Here is a 25,634-nt window from a genome sequence, read left to right as displayed (position 1 = left end):
CCTTGGTCTGGACCATATGGCAATATGGCTGGAACAGCTTCGTGAAAATAAAAACAAGAACGACCAATAGTTTTTACTGATATTTAAAAACAACAACAGTATTACTCAGGACATATATACAGTTTATTAGGATAGCAAGAAGAACATACATCTATTTACAATTAGTCATAAATAACCGCATACAGTGTCGAAGCTAGGGTTAAAACTTGTAAATGCTAAAAGAGAAAAACAAAATCATATTGATCATTGAATCTAAAAACATACAAAACTAAGGACTTTAGTACATATTCATTTACATTTCAGTCACTTGCAGACCAGGTATTGAAACTGGAAACTGGACTTTTAAAGACAGTTAACTCCAGACAGGGTAACAACAAGTACCATCTTTTAACGTCTTTTGGTATGACGCGGCTGGGGATCAAAACCCGGACCTTTCACTCTCTGGGCGGACCCTCTACCACTAGACCACGGAGACGGTCTTTGAGGACAAGGTTTCACGGTCTTTGTTTCAGGGACAGATTCACCAAACACCTCTGCAGGAGACAGGAGTCTTTAGTTTTACTGTGTGATGGGTGTCAGTTCATGCAATTCATTTCAGTGTTTCCGTTTACCAGTACCATATAACCTTGACTGTGAATTCCACTCGCTGTTGATTCCTGGGTCCAGCAGAATTATTGCTGAATAAGTATGATAAAAACAGAACATAATTCAATGACATTAAACCAGGAGAAATAACCGGCTTACAAACATGAGGGGTACCACTCATCTATCTGGGTTCACTTGCACAAAGCTATCTTAGCTCGGAAACTCTAACCTAGAGTTACGTAACTCTTAGCACTAAGATTGTTTTGTGCACGTGGTCCCTGCACTGAATACAAAGGTACTTGTCATTGGCTAAAATTAATATACTCTTGGGTCATTAGACAACTGGATTGAGGAATTTTTGCAAAGGAGTACAAAACTGATATCCAGACAAGAAGTGATGATAAGCATGCATTGTAAGGTCTGAAATAAGGAATGGTGAACATTTGCCGGGACCAGTATTGTTTTAGGGTAGTTAGAAATGACCCTTGAAACACTGAATGTAATACAGATGGGACGAAGCTGTGTGGACCAAGTGACACTACAGCATCTGTGGGGACGTGAACAGCTGTCTGTTGATGTAGGACTTGTCTGTGAGGTTGGTGTTTTGCTGAGGAGTGTTGTTGATGTCTTTGAGTGGTGAGCGACGGGGAGATTTCTTACACGGAGACTTGAAGCATGCGCGACACACGGCCAGATACTTGTCTGCCCCTCCGATGACTTCAACCTAGGACACATACAAAAACAAGATATACATATATGTACATACATCGTATATATTTTTTCTTTATCAGTCAACTGAAGATTGCTGGACTTGGAAATGATTGTGAAAGGGTGAGTGAATGTTGTTTTACGTCAGTCAATTGTTCCAGATTGTATATAAAAAGCCTGGGTCAGGCAAATCAGTGGTGAAGAGCATGAGCAATCATCAACGTGACAGTCACTATAGCGATATCATCAAGTACTGGGAACCTATCCTTCAACAAGGAGCGGTCGGGTAGCCAAGTGGTTAAAGCGTCTGCTCATCACGCGGAAGACCCGGGTTTGATTCCCAACATGGGTACAATGTGTGAGGCCCATTTAAGGTGTCCTTCGCCGTGATATTGCTGGAATATTGCTAAAAGCGGAAACCATACTCCTTCAAAAGAATCCCCACAAGGATTGGGTTAAAAAGGTACGAGGTATGTGTTTGCTAGTAATGTAAACAGGGATGAAAATCTGTTAATTTGGCCTAAATTAGGTTAAATAGAAAAAAAAATAAATAAATAAATTGAAGCATATTCTAAACTCTAAATTCAACCTGCTTTTTGGCCACTAGATATAGTTCAAAATTTGTAAATCTTGCATGATGTCCATTCTTGCAGCCGGGAATCAAACCCGGGTATTCGGTGTGACGAGCAAACGCTTTCACCACTAGGCCACCCCACCGCCCCCCAAAATGATTGTGAAACCACAGCATGATATATGGTTCTTGTATATATTAGACAGCACCATCCTTACCTCTGTTTCATTCCCTTTTCTCTTTGTAAACGATGCCTCGTTGTAACAGTTCATGCAGACAGCCGACAGCTTCATCACATGCTCTGCTAGCGGCACGAGATTCAAGATATCTCCGAAACCCTAAAACAGAGATTGCATCATTCTGAGTAATCGGATAAGCTGGTTAGAGTACACCTTTTTATTGGATATACTGCTAACAGTACACCTTGTTATTGGATATACTGCTAACAGTACACCTTGTTATCAGATAAGCTGGTTAGAGTACACCTTGTTATTGGATATACTGGAAACAGTACACCTTGTTATTGGATAAGCTGGTTAGAGTACACCTTGTTATTTGATATACTGGAAACAGTACACCTTGTTATCGGATAAGCTGGTTAGAGTACACCTTGTTATTGGATATACTGCTAACAGTACACCTTGTTATCGGATAAGCTGGTTAGAGTACACCTTGTTATTGGATATACTGCTAACAGTACACCTTGTTATTGGATATACTGCTAACAGTACACCTTGTTATCAGATAAGCTGGTTAGAGTACACCTTGTTATTGGATATACTGCTAACAGTACACCTTGTTATTGGATATACTGCTAACAGTACACCTTGTTATCAGATAAGCTGGTTAGAGTACACCTTGTTATTGGATATACTGCTAACAGTACACCTTGTTATTGGATATACTGCTAACAGTACACCTTGTTATCAGATAAGCTGGTTAGAGTAATCCTTGTTATTGGATATACTGGTAACAGTTCATCTTGTTATCTGATAAGCTTGTTAGAGTACACCTTGTTATTGGATATACTGGTAACAGTACTCCTTGTCTTCAGATATACTGGTAACAGTACTCCTTGTTATCTGATAAGCTGGTTAGAGTATACCTTGTTATTGGATATACTGGTAACAGTACTCCTTGCTATCTGATAAGCTTGTTAGAGTACACCTTGTTATTGGATATACTGGTAACAGTACTCCTTGTCTTCAGATATACTGGTAACAGTACTCCTTGTTATCTGATAAGCTGGCTAGAGTATACCTTGTTATTGTATATACATGTACTGGTAACAGTACACCTTGTTATCGGATAAGCTTGTTAGAGTACACGTTGTTTTAGGCTACCTCACATCTCAACCCTTCTAGTTGGGTATGCTGTTAACAATTGGACATTAACCAACCTTCTTCTGGAATGTCGCATCCAGTGCTGCTACTATGACAACTTTCCCCTTCTCTGCCATAGCATCAGCAAAATCCACCACATCAGGAAACTGAAGAGAAAAACAGTACACTGTCTGAATCTTTGCAGTGAAACCTTCAATTCCTACAACTTGATATACCATATTCGACGTAATAAGCGCCCAGGGCACTCTCAAAATTAGAAATAGGGGGATCTTATTAGAATATTATTTTGGTGAAAAAAACAAGAGTTGAAAGATAAATTTCGTGGTTTATGCTGACAGCCTGAAATGTTTATATATGACTGATGTATTTTTCCAGATTTTAATTGCCCATAATTAAGGGTGCATAAATAAGTCTTGTGTACATTGATCAATCGGAAGAGGCGCTAATTGGGATTGTTCACTAGCAAATATATTAGCAAATATCGCAGTGGGCACTTATTAGAGCGGGGCTCTTATTACGTCGAATACGGTAACCTTTAAGGTCAACTGAAAAGGAATGGCTGCATGTACAAGTCCAGACTTATGACGGTTTTATGGTGCCAGCCCTCTGAGATACCATGCAGCAGTTTCCCAGTCCTTGTTTTATCCCCTGAATGACCTAATCCACTAGACTACGGAAGCGGTCATAGCATTCAAGACAACATAACCAGGTCATGACAGCAAAGGTTTCATAAACTACTACCAGTCTCTAACAATTATTTGGTTTCATTGGTGCCAGGTGAAATCTTATTAACTCAAACTCATCTTTTTTCACAGGTGATAGGAATGCTGACCTAAATCACAATATTTTGACACTTTCATAACATGTTTCTGTATATTATAATCAGGGTCCAGATAAGATGCGTATCTGCGTAAAATACGCATCAGAAATGCAGAAATACGCAGTAAAATAAAATCCAAGCGTATCAAATACGCAACTAACATTACAGATACACTACAAAAATAAAACTTGTGCGTGTCATCAAAATATTGTGAAGTGATCCTGCGTATTCGATTAGCAAATCAGCAACTTATTTTGAAATTATAAACGGGCATTCCGTCAACCTTGCCAAACTCCACGACGACAGTTACACTTTCTTGTGGAAGTATCATGGTATTTGTGTGTCCTATGAAGCTCTGGAACCCACACGACACCAGTTTGAAGGGACTAGATGAATAGTGTTTTTAAATATTTAACTTAAATACCCACATGTGTAAAAACTAGTGAGTAACAGAAATTTGAATACCCAGATAGAATTACTGATACCCAATGATTTTAAAATGCATGGGTAAAATACCCACAACACCAAAAGCTTATCTGGAGCTCTGATAATTAATTTTTAATTGTGCTATTTACGGCATATGACTGAATATAACACTGAAACTTACAAACTGTCCCTCGTCAATACCGATGACTTCATACTTCATTGTCTCATTGGTTAGAGTCATCAGTCTCTCAGCAGCAATGGCTGGCAGCACTTGTCTGTAGTAGAAATATGTTAGAAGGCATAAACAACATGTTGGTATGTGTGGGGTGGAGTTTCTAACAAGGATTTGTAGATCTCCTGAATCTTTTATTGGATTATAAAGGTCACCAGAAAATCCTTTTGACTTTGTGCTTAACTATTGTTTGGTATGATGGTCTTCTGACCACCTTCATGCTAATCAATATAGCAGGCTATCAAGTTTGATCCATCTTTAAATATGTTGTTTTTTAGGCTGAAATTGTATTACACCATCAACATTTGTTGAAATACGGGTACCAGCAGTGGTTTACAAACCAGTCACAGTTCATCTTTCTGACTACATAAATCCCTGGTTTCTGACTATTGGTCCCTGGTTTCTGAATACTGGTTCCTGAATACTTGTCCCCTCGTTTCTGACTACTGTTCCCTGGCTTGTTCCTGACTTTTGGCCCTGATTTTTTACTACTAGTCCCTGGTTTCTGACTACTAGTCCCTGGTTTCTGACTACTAGTCCCCAGTTTCTGACTACTAGTCCCTAGTTTCTGACTACTGGTCCCTGGTTTCTGAATACTGTTCCCTGGTTTCTGACTACTGTTCCCTGGTTTCTGACTGCTAGTCCCTGGTTTCTAAATACTGGTCCCTGGCTTCTGACTACTGTTCCCTGGTTTCTGACTACTAGTCCCTGGTTTCTGAATACTGGTCCTGGGTTTCTGATTACTGGTCCCTAGTTTCTGACTACTGTTCCCTGATTTCTGACTACTAGTCCCTGGTTTCTGAATACTGGTCCCAGGTTTCTGACTACTGTTCCCTGGTTTCTGACTACTAGTCCCAGGTTACTGACTACTAGTCCCGGGTTACTGACTACTGGTCCCAGGTTTCTGACTACTGTTCCCTGGTTCTGACTACTAGTCCCTGGTTTCTGACTACTAGTCCCTGGTTTCTGACTACTAGTCCCGGGTTACTGACTACTGGTCCCGGGTTTCTGATTACTGGTCCCTAGTTTCTGACTACTGTTCCCTGGTTTCTGACTACTAGTCCCTGGTTTCTGACTACTAGTCCCTGGTTTCTGACTACTGGTCTTGGGTTTCTGACTACTGGTCCCAGGTTACTGACTACTAGTCCCTGGTTTCTGACTACTAGTCCCGGGTTACTGACTACTGGTCTCGGGTTTCTGATTACTGGTCCCTAGTTTCTGACAACTGTTCCCTGGTTTCTGACTACTGTTCCCTGGTTTCTGACTACTAGTCCCGGGTTACTGACTACTGGTCCCGGGTTTCTGATTACTGGTCCCTAGTTTCTGACTACTAGTCCCCAGTTAATGACTACTGGTCCCTGGTTTCTGACTACTAGTCCCTGGTTTCTGACTACTGGTCCCTAGTTTCTGACTACTGGTCCCTGGTTACTGACTACTGGTCCCTAGTTTATGACTACTAGTCCCTAGTTACTGACTACTGGTCCCGGGTTTCTGATTACTGGTCCCTAGTTTCTGACTACTAGTCCCTAGTTACTGACTACTGGTTCCTGGTTTCTGACTACTAGTCCCTGGTTTCTGACTACTAGTCCCTAGTTACTGACTACTGGTCCCGGGTTACTGACTACTGTTCCCTGGTTTCTGACTACTGTTTTCTGGTTTCTGACTACTGGTCCTTGGCTTCTAGTCCCTGGTTACTGACTACTGGTCCCTAGTTTCTGACTACTGGTCTCTCACTACTTGTCTTTAGTTTCAGAATACACTATTTGGAAAAAAAGGGCTAGATATTGGTAGGTTGGCATTAAAAAACACACACCCCTCCCCCAAACGCAACAACCATGCAACTATGTTGTAGAACTACCGTAAAGTTAGCAGTGTTTGATATATATTTTCATGTGTAGTCTGCATACCACTGAAAACACAGAGTGAGTTTCAGTATCTTAAATTAGGCTGTCGAGAAACCAGAGCCAGATCGCTTCATTGTTAAGGCCTGAGTTAGGATTGTAGAATCAATCTGCTGCAGTTACCTGTCATGTGTAGCGATACCGTGATTGTCGTAGCGGGTGTCTTTGGCGTATTTCACTATGAGACAGGAGTAGTTAGCTACTTGGTATCTCTTCATTCTTCTCATTAGCTCGGTGCTGGAGGAAGAAACAAACCATGTTAGCAATCATAGACATGTTAACATTCTCTTCAAAACTGTAAGATGCTTCAATGACATGGGAAAAACAGTTAAAATTTTCAAGTTTGCCTGCAGGTGTGTTCTAAAAGTATTAAGCTTTTTTTAATTCTAAAATACAAAATTATCAAAATATTTTGCAGTTCAATGCTACTGTTGGTTGGTTGATTTGTTGTTTAATGCTGAACTCAGCACTATTCCAGCTATATGACGGCGGTCTGTTAATAATCGATTCTGGACCAGACAGTCCAGTGATTGATATCAAGAGCATCGATCCACGCAATTGGGATCTATGACATGCATCAACGCTACCGTTGGGGACACCGCACAATGCACCTTCTATTGTGCAAACTGCTGAGCACACTCATTTTACATGTTGAACATGTTGAAGCTACATACAAATTTTCCAGAAGAGAGTTGAACAGGTTGCAGAGAAATGTTTGTTTTGTGAGTTTGTTGTTTGACGCCGCACTCAGCAAAATTCCAGCTATATGACGGCAGTCTGTAAAATAATCGAGTCTGGACCAGACAATCCAGTGATTGACATCATGAGCATCGATCCACGCAATTGGGATCAATGACATGTATCAACCAAGTCAGCGAGCCTGACCACCCGATTCCGTTAGTCGCCTTTCACGACAAGCATAGTCGCCTTTTACGGCAAGTATGGGTTGCTGAAGATCTATTCTACCCCGGAACCTTCACGGGTAGAGAAATGAACCATGTCAACATTTCTGCATAAAATTATGCTGAATATGGTGAGTGAGTATGTTTTTTACACCGCTTTTAACAATATTCCAGCAATATCACAGCGCGGAACACCAGAAATGGGCTTCACGCATTGTACCACTCTCAGGATTCTAACCTGGGTGTTCGGCCTGCTGAATATGATATTTAACACATAAGTACATATTTTCTGGTATATCTAGGATTAATCTTCGCTGTCAAACTGGAAAAATATATATCATAACACAATGAATCAAATTTGAGATCCAGCAGTAGTGTCTGTGAACAAACTTAATTTAAACATTGATGACATTAAAGCATTTAAAAGATTACTTACATGCAGGTCTATAAATAGGTCGAGGGCTCTTATTGGAGCAGAACACTTAACACAGTGAATATGGTAGGTATGTATGTCATGATGTACTTTATCTGTTTTTACAGTATACATGGTATGTATAATGTGTCGATTAGGGCAATGATGACAAGTACCATCATCATAAGGTAGGGGTTGCAATATAACTGGCATCCAATATATCGCAATACGGACGTCAGCCATACATGTATGACAAAACAACCCTTGTGTGTCTATGCTTGTCGTAAAAGGCGACTAACTGGATTGGTTGGTCAGGCTCACTGACTTGGTTGATGCATGTCATCGTATCCCAATTGCGTGGATCGATGCTCATGATTTTAACCACTGGATTGTCTGGTCCAGACTCGATTATTTACAGACCGCCATCATATAGCTGAGTGCGGCGTTAAACAACAAACCAAACCAACCAACCTTGTGTGTCAATATTTTCCTATGCAGTCCCAGAAGAATTATTATATAATTATATAAATTATAACTTCAATCTTGAGGCATCAGGAAGGACTTGTTTCCTATCTAAACCATGTAAACCATGTAGTGAATGCCTGCATATTGTGTAGATTGTGTAATCAAAAGAATATTTCTGTGATCACTTACGTTTTCCCCGAGAACATAGGTCCAAAGATTATCTGCAAAATACCAAACAAATACATTACAAGATTATCAGGGGATGACATGTCTAATGTAACCATGGTTACTAGTCTATATATTACCATACATACAGTAATCATGGTCATACCAAGTAACATGATGAATATCATTATTAAGAATCTAAACATTACCTCAGCAAAATACATGTAGTACAATCAAATTGAGTGGATTTTCGTATATGTGAACTCAGGCTGGGACGGGTACCTGGGTCTAGTGGGTACTGACTTGGACGCTGATATCCACAGGACTACCCAGACCCGTGATTAGAAGGGGTAGAAACTAACATATTTAGTACACTAGTGTGAGTGAGTGAGTTGGGTTTAACTCCGCTTTTAACAGTATTCCAGTTATATCACAATCATAGGTTTCTGACGTGCCCAAGGGACGCAACTCTGCACAGCGAATCGCGCCACCTTAGACGACTGGGCCACCCGTGCCTCCAGTCAACTAGTCCTTATAATAATAACATATAGCTAAAATGGCAAATTTCTACCCGTCCTTATGATACCTTTACTATTGGGCAAGGACTACAGGTCTATTTCTAACACTGGTTAGTCATGTGGTTACACTACAAGTCACATATTTCACATTTCTTTCTCACTATGAACCATCCTTCTGAGCTTTATAGGTTTCAATAAAAATGTAGCTTCAATCAACTTCAATGTATGCATGACCAGATTGTTATATTCGTTTATCTGTATACTTTTTGCTAGAGCTCCAGTGAAACAATTCCAAAAAACAAGTACATTTTGTAGTACTCAACTTGAGACCACAGCTGGTACCCGGGTAGAGTTGGGGTTGGGTAATAGGGGGTCGGGTCCCCATATAGTAAATTTGGACCCGTCCCATCCCTAATACGGACTATTATTGTTATTTCAGCTGACCGAATCAGACTAAGCAGGGTTAGAACTAAACTAGAAACCTTCACTAGCCCAGGTGAAGATAAATTGCCCTTAATATGTTGAAACAATGGGGAAATTAGAAGTTTGTACTAGCCTGCAGGACATTTTACTAGCCTTGGGCTAGCAGGCTAGTGTTAAGTTCTACCCCTGCTAAGAAATGTTACTACTACTAGACAGGCTTTGGACGAGAGGCTACATTGTCTGACTCGATCAGACATCATGTGAACAGACATGTACATAGAACTAGAAGCCATTCTCATAAGTACAAATATTCACTGTCATTAAAATGATATACAAAGAACATGAACTACCCTTATATAAACAGGGCTCGATTTAGCTACGTAAAACATGCACCAGTGCAACCTATTGTTGAAAAATACAACCTAGTATTAATGTCTACATGCACCAAGTACACGTCAAAAAATGCAATTTTGTACATGACTAATCCCACAGGATCAATCTTTGAACAACTCAACATAGTTTTATCAGAGACCATATAATAGATCTTTTATATGGTCTCTGGTTTTATTTACCATACTGCATGTGACTATATCACTAATCACTGTGTTGTGTCGGTTTCATGACATATGACAGGCATCGGCGATTCTGTGATTTTACTTTATATTTAGACTAGTTTAGTCAGGTGCAACTAGCTTTTCACGTCAACATGCAACTGGTACAGGTTAAATCAATTTAAGTTCCTTAATCGAGACCTGATACATTAATGATACAATGTTATCGTATCTATATCCAACTTTAACATTTCAAAGAGTATCAGAATATATAAACATTAAACTTTAAAAAATATTGGAGAATGGATTGAAGATAAACACGATAAAAATGACTATTACTAGATCTACATGCCTCACAATCCATACATCTTGGCCTGACTGGCAATATATGTCCCCTATTTCATATGTTCATATTCGATATATTATGAACAACTGATGATAGACTTCATGTTTTACCTGAATCTGTCCTCTGTCGCTGGTAACTACGGTGGGCGATGGGATCAGGTGATTTGAAGACATCATTTTGATATATTTCGTTGATTTTGCAAAATAATTTTCACCACAATAAGTTTACTCAACACCGCGTCACTGAATTTCCCTCCAAATATTTCTAGGTCAGGGGTCAAAGGGCACCGGAGGTAATGTTTATCTTTTCAAGGGTCTGGAACTAGTTTGTTATTTGGTAGAGATGAGATGAGTTAATGCAATGATAAAACGGTATTAAAAATCACTAAACACTTCATTTATTTGTTTTCCACCTTATATTATGGTGTTTAATAAAGCCATAAACTACTGTTATGACTGCGCTGTTGGATTAGGAGCGAGCTCCTCACAACGATAGTTGTTTACTCCCAGAGTATCAATGAAGGTTACACGCGTTGTGCAGAAGCTTTAACAGTGCATGTGCGCAAGACGGAGCCCAGTAAATACTTCCCGGCATCCCCATAGTGTACAGTTTACTTGACAACCAAGATGGCGGACACACAAGTAAGTTTTACAAAATGCTAAACCTAAATTATCGCATACTTGTGTGTTGGCGATGCCACCTCCCGGCCAGATATATAGCTATAATAGGGTACAATGTAAATCAAACGTTTTGTCTTTCACGAAACTCCAATCTCCACTTTCTTTACCAGCTGTCAACTTCAGAGGGACGAATAACGGCAGAATAAGATCTCTAGTGTTTTAGTACTCCTAATACATTTCATTAATGAAACATTATATAGATATCCTGCATCAGTCCCTACTACCTGTGTCGCAGCATCCGGCTTCTAGTTGTCCCAGACAAGTATTCGAAGACGGAGTTTCATTAAAATGTATTTATTTGCCTGTAGCAAATTACAAGAAACGTCAACATCAGAAAGGTGTTGATTGCTGTAGGCCATACTACCAGGCTAACAGGTGACAATTGACTGTCCCTGTTATGTATGATGTATATAATATTATAGAGGTAAAATAGGCAAAATATATATAAGCACTGATTGGCTGTGCATGGTAGTACGTTTATAAATGAGAAAATATACTGACATCACACTTGTGGCGCGAAATCAGTGATCAGTAACATGGTGTTCTTGGTATAATTATGGGGTCGTGGTCAAAACGGCCTCAAGACAAAACCTTCCAAAACTCAAAAGTCAAAACGGCCACGAAAAAGTGTCAAAATGGTCTCAAACCCATAGTCAAAACGGCCAGAACAACGTTTTTACTTCTTATTTTCACTACTAATTAGTGTTTAGTGTAACAAGTATTGCAGAAAACATTTAGGCTGAAAAAATAATAGTCTTGGTTCTCAGGCACCACCCACATCATCATAAAGTTCATTGCACGTTTTGTTTATATTTCCATTTTAAAAAAAATCTAAAAATCCTAACACTTAACCCCCCTGGGTGCCTTCCTCTACAACCCTCACTTTGAAGTCGAATAAACTTCAAAATTCATCACCCACACAAATACTCTTCACAGTTTTGAATAAGGTGGGAAATTCCCTGTTCTGTGATATCATCCACTGGCATTTTAGGCCATGCAAAAGTACTGAAAATGACCTCTGAAAATGAGGTTTATCGTAAATGTCGCCATTTTTGTAACATTACTAAATCACCACTCATGGCGTTATTTACAATATGTATTGAAGTCTAAATTTCGGATATTTACTCAGAGAAATGAATTTCAAAAATAGCATATTAGTGATCACAGGTATCTGTCTTTTATCAAATCACCAATGATAATTCCAAAATGTCTCCAATAACCCTGGAATCTTTTCGAATGTTTTGGAAAATATGCAAACATGAACGCCGAAGTGAACTTTCCGCCATATTGGATAGTGTTTACAAATTCACGTTTCAGGTACACTGGTTATGAGAAGCCTTTAACATCACGTATATTTCAAACTTAGCTGCCATACATACATCATTGAATTCCTCATACATGTTAGAATCAAATGACCAATGGTCTTTGTCACCAATACAAAGTGGCTAGATGAAATCAAGCAAAATAAGTTGGTTGTGAAAAACTGCACTTGTTTGAAATGTAAACAAAGCAAAATTCAGATTTTACACAGTGTAGCATTTTCTCCTATTTTGAGCTTTCCACTCGTCTATTTGTTTTCCATTCGTCTATTTGGCTCAACATTTTCAGAATATGCATGGGAAGAGAATTGTAGGAAGAATTATGGAATTTAAAAGAGATACATTGCAATGATTTGATAGTTTCAACAGAAATTATCAAAGTTACTGTCCTGTGTGACGCCATGACTGACGAAAAATCATGGACAACGACAACGGTATATATCGGAATTTCTGACTATTTTCGTTGGTTGCAACGAAAATAATAACAAATAACAGTACATAGATTATCAGAATGAAAATTACTCATTACTTACATGTCACATATATACATATATGAACACTGAATCAACGAAAGTCCCCTTATAAAATCCCGCGTACTGATGACAGTGAACACGCCATTTTGTAAAAGTCGGTCACCGGTAGTGATGTCATGTCAACATTGTTGTACATATTTGGTCATTTCTTTGAGGTGAAGGTCCTTGATTGAGAGTGCACATGATCATTGTACCATGCTGTTTACAGTTTCAGTTATGATGTAGATTTTGCATATCTTTTATACATTTTTTCAAACAAATAATTTCACTTTGGATATTTGTCAATGTTCAAAATGATATCATATGTAAATATAGGCCACAACATGTATGGACAAACCTTTGATAACCTCCTGTTTGTTTGAACATTGATTACATCATAATTGATAGCTTTATGGTGTCGAATATGATATTTCTTTCCTTTGGACAAGTGTTACAAGATGAAGTGTAAATGTAACTGCAGCATGTATGTATTTCTTGGGATGTGTAATAGTCAATATTATAAGTTCATATAACCAATGTCTATGAATAGCCGATTCATTTTATCTTATAACTAAAGCTGAATATATTACTTTAACAAAATGGATAATATTTTTCGTTAAAATATATGCACACATTTCTGAAAGAATTGTCTTGGTCTTGGAATTGTTTTTTTATGTCATTTGATACACCGAACAGTGATATCTAACAATTCGCCAGGTGCGCGTTAGTCACAAACAATTTATGAATTATTCCTTTCGTTTTGCATTACATAAATCAATGGGTTCTTTCTTTTTTCAATATTGTGATCACAAGATATTAAACTGTTTACTTTATTTCTCCAGGAATTGTAAAAAAAAAATTTGTTGGTTCAACCTTATACGATTATCCTGATAATTCTATACCAATAAAGCTTTCTTAGCATCTTTTATTGTGTAATCCTGAGACAAGATGAAGAGAAATAATAACATAATAATGAACAATCATATGTCCAATATTGAATATAATTTTGGTTGTTTTGGAATATTCTTTTGGATATTTCATTACGTAAATTGATGCCAAACAGGTGCGTGTCTTGTCCAATTAAGATCCACGATAAACTATCTAATTGTTTACATATTCAAGACATTATTTACTTGGTGAAAGCAGTGATTTTATGTGGTATCGAAAAAGCGTCAAATACCGTTTTACACATCAAAATCTTCCATACCATGAACAAAAATTAGGGGAGATATATATCAATCAAAATACCAGAGTCGTCTTTCTCCGACGTTATCAAAGACATAAAACCAGCCATGAAGTCAAAAGGAATGGTGTTATTTTTTTGGGTATTTCATTACATTTGATGATAAGGCTAGTTCTCCATTAATAATGGTGCAACATTAGTCAAATTACACTTACACAATCAGGAGAATGTTGGAATCTAAGGACTAAGGTATAGGTTAGATAGGGCCATCCATTTCTCTATTACCTCTTTTTTATGAAGTATGATTTCATCATTTCTTATGGGGTTTTTTTATAACTAAACATATACAGTTTCAATATCGATATTTGTGTTGGAATAGTTTGGTTCCTCGTGAATAAAACACCATGAAAATATATTGTACTTACCCACAGCTAATTCTCACCAAGTGACCAGGGTTACAATAAACTAGTGCTAAGCATAGCAGAGTTATGCCCCCTTTTCTTTGTAAGTGTGTAACCTCTCTGTCGCCTTTTGACATCATAGAGAAAAATAAGTTTTCGTCATTTACGGCATGCTATTTTTGGCATTGAATGTATGTCGTTATACATTTGCATATAACTCCATTTGATATGTAGTTATGTCGTTCAGCTATTAGGCAGTATTTTGTTCGCTCACAGTTTCCATAAAGCGTCTAAATAAAAAAGCGGATAAATTTACTGTTTTTCAACACAGAATAAATTCTCGGACAACACTTAGAAGTGTATTTTTATTAAACCGGTTTAATATTTGCAGTTAACTTTACACAATCAAATAGGAAATTTAATATTCTCCACCTCTGAGTAATTCTATAGCCAGAGGTAGATCCAGTGCCGTGTGAGCATAATTCTCACACAACCTTCACTCTTCTGATCTTAGGAAAATGTGCGTCAGAAAAAAACCTCGGCATCCAGAGGGTAAAGGCTAAAAAAAATACAAATGTTTTTATTTCCATTTACAAAAAAAATATAAAAATCCTAACACTAAAACACAATGCACAAAAAAACTTGAAAATGAAAACAAAAATAAAACGTGCAATGAACTTTATGATGATGTAGGCAGTGCCTGAGAACCAAGACTATTTTTTCTAGCCTAAGGTCTGTATCAATATTTTTAACTTTGTGTGCCACTCTATACTTGTATCGAGAAGTAAAAAAATGTGATCCACCAATGCATCGACGTATATTCAAGGGTTTAATATGTGATAGGGATGTGTCATATGTGGTGTGTCGTGCTGAGGTACTGCTGAATTAAGATCTGTGTGTATATGGTGTTGTTATGAACTGTTATATAATGTATATAATACAATTAATGTGACAATACAATCTTTATTTTCTGTGTGGCCCTAATGACTTTTTTGTTGTGGCTGCTATGACCTTTTTGGTGTGGCCATTTTGACTATGGGTTGTGGCCGTTTTGGCTTTACCTTTTGAGGCCATTGTGACGTGGGCCCGTTCTGACCTGCTCCCTAATATGGTATTAAAATATGAAACACATATACATATAGTATTATTCCTTTCACACACTGTCTTATGCTATGCTGGTGCAGCGATTAAGTTAGAAATGGCGATTAGCGTGATGGTTACATTACACATGATCAATTCTTTACTAACTTGAATTTACATTACTTGATTGGTTATAATGTACTATATTGGATATAATTTCTACAATAGCAATAAGATATTGGTGTAGAAGGCATATATAAGGGGAGTGCTTACCTGTAACAAAAAAATCATCTTCCCGAGGCAAGGGAGTTAACTGACTATAAAAGTCCAGTTTCCACCCTTGCCAAACTAGTCTGGAATTCCATGGCTCGACCGTAGCGCCACCAGTGGTTATTATGAGTTATGTTCCTTCTAAGATTCTCCTATGGACCAATCAGATTCCACCTCTCATATCACTTGCATTTGTTTCAAACAAAATGGTGGCGCCTAGTCAAAACGATCTGATTGCTATTCAAGATCTATATAGTGATAAAACGGGTCTTACATAGCGAAGTGCTTCAAATCATGTGAGCACCTTGATTAAAAACATGAAAAGACTTGGAAAATATCTGTTGACAACGAGTTGGCGGTGACATGCTTTGCAAATCCTGCAATCGACAGAAATCTGCACAACATTTTACAAACCTGATTTCGATTTCGGTGCGCGATTTTGATTGGACTATGCATAGACTCGTTAGCCCAGCCAAAATGTAACTCCATAATACCAGCCTAGTTCGGCAAGGGTGGAAACTGGACTTTTATAGTCAGTTAACTCACTTGCCTTGGGAAGATGCAAAAAAGTCAACATCAGAAAGGTGTTGATTGCTGTCGGCCATCCTACCAGGCTGACAGGTGACAATTGTCTGTACATTTAAATTGCCGTGACGTCACAGGCAGAAGCCCATGAATTAGGCGATAAGTCAGGTATGGCCATTGGGTAGCATGTACAACTCCTTATATGTAGACAGTTGAGGTGCAGCCTTAAGATGGATCAAAGTAGAAATAAGGCTGTCGGCAACACCTGTATTGTGTACCAAATAGATCTGGATCCCTAAAAAAGTGTGTGTATACTAAAATCATTTGTGCTTTCAATATCATGATAAAATCAGGTTTGTGCATTATCAATCTGTAAAAATGATAACCACATATCAAACTCATTCAAGTTTTTGGCAGAGAGGACTCAACAATTCAGTCTTCCAATCATCTTCCCGAGGCAAGGGAGTTAACTGACTATAAAAGTCCAGTTTCTTCCCTTGTTGAACTAGGCTGGTATTATGGAAATCCGTAAACTGTCGCGCAGATTTTGGTCGATTGCAGTATATGCAAAGAATGTCCACCACCAACTTGTTGTCAACAGATATTTTCCAAATCTTTTCATGTTTTTGATAAAGGTGCCCGTGCCATTTGATGCACTTCATGATGTAAGACCCGTTTTATCACAACATAGATCTTGATTAACGATCAGATCGTCTTGACTGGGCGCCACCGTTTTGTTTGAAACAAATGCAAGTGATGGAATCTGATTGGTCCATAGGAGAGACTTAAAAGGGACATAACTCATAATAGCCACTGGTGGCGCTACAATCGAGCCCAGGAACTCCAGCCCAGTTCGGCAAGGGTGGAAACTGGACGTTTAAAGTCAGTTTACTCTCTTGCCATGGGAAGATGTCTTCCAATGTGAATACCTGTGTAATAGGTGCCTTGGTGACACAGCAGGCAGCCCGGTGATATGTTGGAAATTGAAGAATACTAACTACTTTTGTAGGAAACGGAAACACCTGCAGCTCCTGAGCAAGCTGAAACAACTGAGGCAACTGAGGAGGCAACACCTCCAGCCACAGAGGCTCCTGCTGATCCTGCTGAAGCACCTGCTGAAGCACCTGCAGAAGGTGCTGCACCTGAAGAGGTTCCGGAGGGGACGGGAGGCGATGGAGGGGGAGAGCAGGCTGAGCAGGAGGGAGACAAACAACCTGATGGGGATGCAGGTAGAAAGATTAAATATAATCATACTTATTGACTTGTTTTTTTACATAGAGTAAATATATAGGTAGGATAATGAAAATTGAAAGTATTTTCCTTAAGTCTTTTTTACTCATCTAGTGGAACATTGTTGTTGCAGACTATTTGTATTGTGTAACTGAAATCACAATAACAGCTTATTCTTCAGACTTTAATGGACTATATTTACTTCATTTGTATATTTGTGGCATGGATCATGGAATGTCTGGTTAAGACTAGATAACTTACAGGATAACATCATATGGATGTAATATTGCTGATTGTAGTGTTAAATCATACACACACACATGCAGATTTGTATACATGTATTAATGTTTCCCAAAACAGATCTCATACCCAAACATGCTAAAACCTCAGTGTAGTATAAATTTTCTAGGCCTAGCAGCTAGTCTCGAAAACATGTTTTGATATACATGTATATATATTCAAATACATTTTGCTTAAGAAATAGTCCTGTCTTGCTGACATTACCATGTTTTAATCCTAATTACGAATTATTTTTGTTAGTGCAATTAAATAATTGCACTGACAAAAATACTTCCAATTTAGGATTAATTGAAAATTTAAAGATATCCACCAATCATGATGGTGTTTGTCCTGGGAACAGCTTGTTTTATTTGAATAATCATTCCCAGCACCTGAGGCCGAAGCCCCAGCTGAAGGAGAAGCTAAGGAAGGGGAAGCAACTCCTGCTGGTGAAGGTGAAGGAGGGGCTGTTGAGGGAGAGAAAACTGAGGATGGAGAGGAGAAACCCCAGACCCCCGCAGCAGGGGAGGGAGAGCAACAGACTGAGGGAGAGGCAGAAAAACAGGAAGGTAGGAGGCATTATCTGGTCTTGCCCATGTGTAGAAAGGGTGTAGGTGATGATGCTCTGGTTAAACATGGCATTAATGGCCATGTTGTTACACATTGATGTAAGAAAACACACACTTGAAAATCAGTGTTAAATTGTGTATTTAGCCTGTTTTTATCGACAGTATCTACCTAGTACACCACATCACTCCAGTACACAAGTGCAGTCTGTGCTCAAACCTTTGTCCACTGCCACAAACTTGGCTCTTAGTATTAGCATAATTTAGTGTAGATTTTACTGTTATCATATGGCATTTATGACCTGTTCTTAAGTGACCAAACCTAATTTTACTAGACTTTGAAGCAGTGGCTAAAGTCGCAGACCGTACGTGGAGACATCAGGGTATATTTGTTTAACACTGTGATTTGGAGATGCAATAGAATGACGATAAAAGCCTATTTCTACTTTTTGTGCTTGTTTTGATTTTTTATTCGTTTTATTTTACTGAAAAAAGGTCTTACTTGATATCTTCAAGCATGCGACTGAAAAACGTGTGTATTAGTAGTTGTTTCAGTGTGCTAAGCATGGCCTCTTTTTTCAAGGTGAACCAGCAGTGGAAGAAGGCGGGGAGAAGGCTGTGACAGATGGGGGTGAGGCAGAGGGAGAGGGTAAGGAGGCACCTGATGGGGAGGTGAAGCCAGAGGGGCAAGCAGATGGGGAGGGTGGAGCGGAAGGGGCAGCTGAGGGAGAACAAGCACCTGCTGAAACTGGGGAAGGGCCGGCTGATGCAGGAGATGGGGAGGCTCAGGCTGAGGGTGAAGCTAAGGAGGAAGGAGCTGAACAGACTGACACCCCTAGAGAAGAGGAGGGGAAGTCACCCCTGCCTCAGGTAAATTATGTTTTTACACTTGAATAGAGTAAGAATATAAAACTTTTGAAAATCTTAATTTTTGTTGTTGTATTTTATAAGTCCACAATTGATAGATATATATTTTTTTCATTGTTATGATAGTGGTATATCATTTGACATAAATTAAAATGTTATTCTGTTTCCACACAGCACTGCAGTGTTGACTAATGACTAATGATTAGTCACTAATCATAAGAAAATCTTACCTAGATTTGTTTCTGTTGACAAACTATATATATCAGTGACATCAGTTAATAGATGTTTTATTAGATAAGGCTATAGACAATACAAGCGTTACATCTGTCATTTTTCACATAGCCTGAAATCTTGTTTTCCAAAAAGTTATATATTTTTGCATACATGTGCATGGTGAGTATAAAGGACATTAACAGAAGGAGCAATAATATATGTGAATTAGTTGTATCAGCTGCTAGTTTATAATTAACTGTTACAGATATACTTACAGGGGAACATGACCTGCCACTAATTAGCACAACTCATCTGTTGAATTGAACGATCGTTATTAATCATTGTTTATATTTAAACAACAAATAATAATGCTTCATTCTAATTTCTAATCATCGGCAGATGATTAATAAACCAAATATCAATTTTGATACTATGTAACTTTTCAACCAGAGTGACACATTTGCTGAGGGAGAGAGGCCAGAGAGTACTCTGGGTGTTGGGGAGAAACTATCAAGGGAGCCAACTCCTACTGGTGATCAAGGGGAGACAATCCAACCAGACATGTTGGTTCCAACCACACCAGATAGACAAGGTAAATTTCTTCTTTTACAAAGCTTTCAGTTCCTTCTGTTGAAACTGTTTTGATTAATTGATGTACATTGGTTGAAACCAGGTGCATTGGAACATCTTTGAATTCAATTTATTACAAAGTTCAAACATATCAGCATTTTCACAAAGATGTTAGAATTACCTATTGAGACTTACATCAGTGATATGTTGTGCCTTCCAGCCTGTGATCAGGTTGCCTAGTGGTTACAGCATTTGCTTGTCATGCTGAAGACCCGGGTTCAATTCCCGACATGGGTACAATGTGTGAAGCCCATTTCTGGTGTCCCCCGCCGTGATATTGCTGGAATATTGCTAAAAGTGGCGTAAAACCATACTCACTCACTCACTCACTCCAGTCTGTGACAAAAGCAATTTTACTTGCCCTGACTTTGATAGTTTGCCTTCATTTCATCGATATTTGAATGCTCAGAAAGGTAAGCTGTCATCACTGGCAGCACCAGTTAAATACATCCTTTAAAGCAAAGACATCTACTCTGTTTGAAATGGGAAACTTGTTGACTGATGGATGTACCATGTACTATTCACTGATTTGCTCTCCTAAAATAATGTTATTGGTGTTTCAGCATCTCCAGAGATGGGTGAGCCGGTTCAGCAGACGTTGTATGAGGAGGAGGAGAGGGAAGGAGATGATGATATGGAAGCTGAAGAACCCCAGTTTGACAGAGATCTGCTCATAGAGAGATATCATGTATGTGCTGACCTTCAATTCTCACTTTGTGATGTGTTAAATCCCCCTGTGATACCCTTGTGAGAGTACATCGCTGTTGGTGTAAATGATGCCTTGATAACAACAATGGGGCACGGTGGCCCAGTCGTCCAAGGCGCTGCAATTAGCTGTGCAGAGTTGTGTTCCTTGGGCATGCCAGAAATGTATGACCGCTGGTTCAAATCCTGGCTTGCCCTGATTATGTTTCTAGGTTTGTCAGAACCACACCTGTGCTTGTGGGTTTCACCAAAGTGGTAAACGTCTGCGACCTGCATCACTTTGGGCTTTTCTCTGACATTAAGCTCACATAAGTCGTGATATAACTGGAATACTGTGAACAACGGTGTTAAACCCAACTCACTCCCTCACTTGATAACAACATATGATTACATATTCGGGACTCATATCAATCAGTGTCCTAGGCATAAAAGACAGGGTCCAAGGTAAAATAAAACAATGTGACATATTTGTTACAGGGTTCAAGAGTAAGTAATCAATGGGACTTATGTGACACATGGTCCAAGGGTAAATAATCAGTGGGAGATGGGTCATTCAGCCTGAACCTGTGAAATTCATCTTCCCGAGGCAAAGGATTTAACTGATTATAATAGTCCAGTTTCCACCCTTGCTGAACTAGGCTGAAATTATGGAGTTATATTTTGACTGGACTAATGAGTTTATGCATAGTCCAATCAAAATCGCGTAATGAAAACGACATCCGGTTCGTAAACTGTGTGCAGATTTCGGTCGAGTGCAAACCATATGTACCCCCGACTCAGTGTCAACAGATATTTCCCAAATCTTTTCATGTTTTTATTCAAGGTACTCACCTGATTTGATGCACTTCGCGATGTAAGACCTGTTTTAACACAATACTGATTTTGATTGTTGACCAGATCGTCTTCACTGGGCACCACCATTTTGTTGGAAGCAATTGCAAGGAATATGAGAGGTGTAATCTGATTAGTCCATAGGAGTGATATAGAAAGGACATAACTGTAATAGCCACTGATGGCGATATGATCGAGCCTGAAAATTGCAACCTAGTTTGGCAAGGGATGAAACTTGACTTTTATAGTCAGTTAACTCCCTTGCCTCGGGAAGATGGTGGAAATCTAGACTTGAAGACTTCATATAGGCTCTAGCATTACAGTTAAGGGCTGGGTGGAAGGAACAGCAGTGTGGGTGAGTGAGACAGACAGACAACACAGTGAGATGTGTGTGGTGTTGCAGGCTGCTCTACAGGAGAGGGAACAGCTGCAGGGGCAGAACTACCAGCTGCAGCACAAGCTGGCCGAGTACTTCAGGAAGAAGAAGGCCGACGAGAGACAAGACTATGACAAAAATGTCACTGACCAGGAACAAAGATACCTCAAATATATGGGTAGGTAGCCATAGGTTAATAATATGAATCCAGGAATCAATAAAAGTCTGAAAACTTATGAAAAGACCAACCCCTCATGTCCCGATGTTATGACATGTAGGGGACAGACTGGGAATAATTATGACTAATCTTGTTCACTGGATGATGTCCTTTCAGCTCAGCTGGAGGAACTGCGTCGGCAGGAGCAACACGAGAGGGAGAACTCCCAGTTACAGATCGAGGAATTCAAGGACAGGTGTGAGGAGAAGAAGGCCAAGGTTGATGAGGAGAGGAGCAAGTTTATGGACTTCCGCAAACAGGTGGCACTCAACGCCATCAACAGTCGCTCTGGCAAACCTATCCCACCCAAGGTCAGTGATGGAAGACTCATTTACAGTTACAGTTGTACTCTAGATGCCTATTCAGTGGAGTGTTAATTATACTGCTTATCTATATAGATAATAACATCTGAGTTGTATTCTTCCCCGGGAGCTGAGATGTGTGCAATCATCATCATCATCATCATCATCATCATCATTTTTGGACAAGTGTTGACAAGATGTAAAAGGCCAGGAAGTAATGTAACTATTGCCATGGGTCTGGCTTGAAGGGTATGGCTTCTGGCTGCCACAGTACTGTATTTTTAATTTGATCACACTACAGTTTACATTTGACCAACTTTCTAATGTCTGTTCCAGGACATCGAGCAGTATCTGTCCAATGCCAACAGGAAGGAGGGAGAGGTTGTGACAGTCCGACTCGAGAACATCAAACTGAAAAATAAACTGAAGAAGAAGGAGCAACAGCTGAAATCCAAGGTGAGTGAGAGCTGACACCATTGTGATGGAGGATAGGCTACCATGTTACTCAAAATATTAGTAATTGATTATGACTGATGATTGATTTCTTGAAGCAGACTGAAAATAATATTGATGTTTTCTGTGATAGTACATATGATGTTTTCTGTGTCTACAGGAAGAGTTGGCCGAAGGTCTTCACCTGATTGACTTTGAGCAGCTGAAGATTGAGAACCAGACTTACAATGAGAAGATTGAAGAGAGAAATGAGGTAATGAGTGATGCTTACATTCAAGAACAGAAGCCTTCGCGCAACACCTCATGGGGATTCTGGGGCAGATGTGTCATGGATGTCTTCCTACCCCATGAGTGTGAATTGTGTGCCTATCATATCAACAACTGGTTGGCCTTACCCTGATCGATTTGTACAGACCAGCATCACATAGCAAAAGGACTATAGATTGCGACAATATAGGGCACAGATATCACACATTTCAGTGCACAAGAGAATGGATTCTTCCTCTTAAGTCCCTGACCCATTGCCTATGTGTAGTGTAATACAGATGCAATGACATAATGTTATTACGATAATGTCCGTCGGATTAAGGATCCTTGGTCTATCAGCACCAAACACATGCATGTGAGTTTCATTGAAGTGGTAAATGTCTGAGACCTGCATCACATCACTTTCATCCCATATTTAAAACTGACACAACATGATAATACTGAAATACTGATAAGACTTTCTCAGGCCTCAGGGGTAGAAAGTTGTTAGTCTGTAAGTCTTTGCTCCACCCTAGGCATATATGTAACCTCATGACTGACATCCTCGTTACGTTGTCTCTGCAGGAGTTGCTGAAGTTGAGGAAGAAGATCACAAGCACGGTGCAGGTCCTCACTCACCTCAAGGAGAAGCTGCAGTTTGTGTATGCAGAGAACCATGTGCAAAAGGGCAACCTGAAGGATGTGGAGGCTTATGTAGCTCAGGTGAGAACCGTGTACAAAAAGGGCAACCTGAAGGATGTGGAGGCTTATGTGGCTCAGGTGAGAACCGTGTACAAAAGGGCAACCTGAAGGATGTGGAGGCTTATGTGGCTCAGGTGAGAACCATGTGCAAAAGGGCAACCTGAAGGATGTGGAGGCTTATGTGGCTCAGGTGAGAACCGTGTACAAAAGGGCAACATGAAGGATGTGGAGGCTTATGTAGCTCAGGTGAGAACCATGTGCAAAAGGGCAATCTGAAGGACGTGGAGGCTTATGTGGCTCAGGTGAGAACCGTGTGCAAAAGGGCAACCTGAAGGATGTGGAGGCTTACGTAGCTCAGGTGAGAACCATTTACAAAAAGGCAACCTGAAGGATGTGGAGGCTTATGTAGGTCAGGTGAGAACTATGTTCAAAAGGGCAACCTGAAGGATGTGGAGGCTTATGTAGCTCAGGTGAGAACTATGTTCAAAAGGGCAACCTGAAGGATGTGGAGGCTTTTGTAGCTCAGGTGAGAACCGTGTACAAAAAGGCAACCTGAAGGATGTGGAGGCTTATGTGGCTCAGGTGAGAACTATGTTCAAAAGGGCAACCTGAAAGATGTGGAGGCTTATGTAGCTCAGGTGAGAATCATGTACAGAAGTTGGAGTAAGACAGTAGGTAGATATATCAGAATGATTAATAACATGACAATATGTGCTTTTCACAAAAGCATTCACTGAACCACTAAAACACAATAAGAAGTTGTTTAAATACACAGGCTGTGTCTCAGCGAAATGATGTGTTTCTTTTCCAGAGACGTGATATTCTATCTCGGACAAAACAAGCAAGAGACTCACTGCGTATAGACAACCAACGGTTACGTCAAAACTGTGGTCTACTTGGTAACGAGCCTTTATTGAGAGACTTTGAGGAACGCAAAGATGAAAGTGACGATCTTAAGGATCAGTTAGAGAGTCTCAGAATGCAGCATGCAGAATTAACCCTCAACTGTAACCAAGTGCGCAGGAAAATAGAGCAAGCTCGCTCAGGACGTCCATGATGTGCCCTCAATACAACTATATCGTCCACACACACTGAACATGCCAAATGCTGCCCTAAGGAAAATATGGGGATCACGTCATAAATCTTGATTTAAGAGATGAAACAAAAGAAAATCTGGATGCAGGCCATCTATTATAGTTTTAAAACTTTTAATTCTAATACAGCTTGAAGTTTTAAAAATGAATTTTGACATTCCGTCCATGTTTATTGGTTATTGTAAATACAATCATACCATTTGCACATGATGATCAATCTTAGCATTGTGTACTAAGTCCTAAGATTGTGCTGTGCAAATGGACTCAGTGTTATTAATATCAATAATGTATACTTGTTCTGTGAATCATTTGTATATAATATAAACCCCATGTTTACTTACACAGATTTTGTTATGTTGCCTTCTTATGAGACAAATGTTGAGGTTTCAAGCATGAGAAAACTAGAAAAAACCAGACTGATTCATATTTCAGAATATCACAATATATTTTATATGCGATAAATGTCCTTGATATTAGGGTATGGGCTGTGTGCGATAACAATGTTACTGGTGGCAATTGATGACAAATGAAGTCCTTGTAAACACAGATGAGATGCAATGTAACCGCAATGAGTATTAATGAATG

General features: G+C 39.3%; 2 protein-coding genes across 2 annotated transcripts; one reads left to right on the top strand and one right to left on the bottom strand.

The window, feature by feature from the left end:
- Positions 1–367: 367 nt before the first annotated feature.
- Positions 368–10,615, bottom strand: LOC139468818 (thymidine kinase, cytosolic-like). The gene is made up of 7 exons (XM_071250960.1): positions 10,479–10,615; positions 8,555–8,586; positions 6,710–6,823; positions 4,635–4,728; positions 3,264–3,353; positions 2,083–2,202; positions 368–1,309 (listed from the first exon to the last, which is right to left on the bottom strand). Exons 1-7 carry the CDS (start codon positions 10,542–10,544, stop codon positions 1,124–1,126), a joined length of 702 nt encoding a protein of 233 aa, XP_071107061.1. The 5' UTR covers positions 10,545–10,615; the 3' UTR covers positions 368–1,123.
- A 341-nt stretch (positions 10,616–10,956) lies between these two features.
- LOC139468817 (cilia- and flagella-associated protein 184-like) lies at positions 10,957–25,375 on the top strand. Its single transcript, XM_071250959.1, has 12 exons — positions 10,957–11,009; positions 17,348–17,567; positions 18,237–18,416; positions 18,997–19,283; positions 19,944–20,085; positions 20,687–20,811; positions 22,063–22,213; positions 22,370–22,563; positions 22,891–23,010; positions 23,168–23,260; positions 23,839–23,976; positions 24,767–25,375. Exons 1-12 carry the CDS (start codon positions 10,995–10,997, stop codon positions 25,010–25,012), a joined length of 1,911 nt encoding a protein of 636 aa, XP_071107060.1. The 5' UTR covers positions 10,957–10,994; the 3' UTR covers positions 25,013–25,375.
- Positions 25,376–25,634: the final 259 nt, after the last annotated feature.

The sequence above is a fragment of the Haliotis cracherodii genome, unplaced genomic scaffold (genome assembly GCF_022045235.1).
Source record: "Haliotis cracherodii isolate W230 unplaced genomic scaffold, xgHalCrac1.p SCAF_2, whole genome shotgun sequence".
NCBI classification, from domain to species: domain Eukaryota; kingdom Metazoa; phylum Mollusca; class Gastropoda; order Lepetellida; family Haliotidae; genus Haliotis; species Haliotis cracherodii.
Note: the sequence above shows the minus strand (reverse complement) of the source record. Positions and strands in the feature narration are given on the sequence as shown.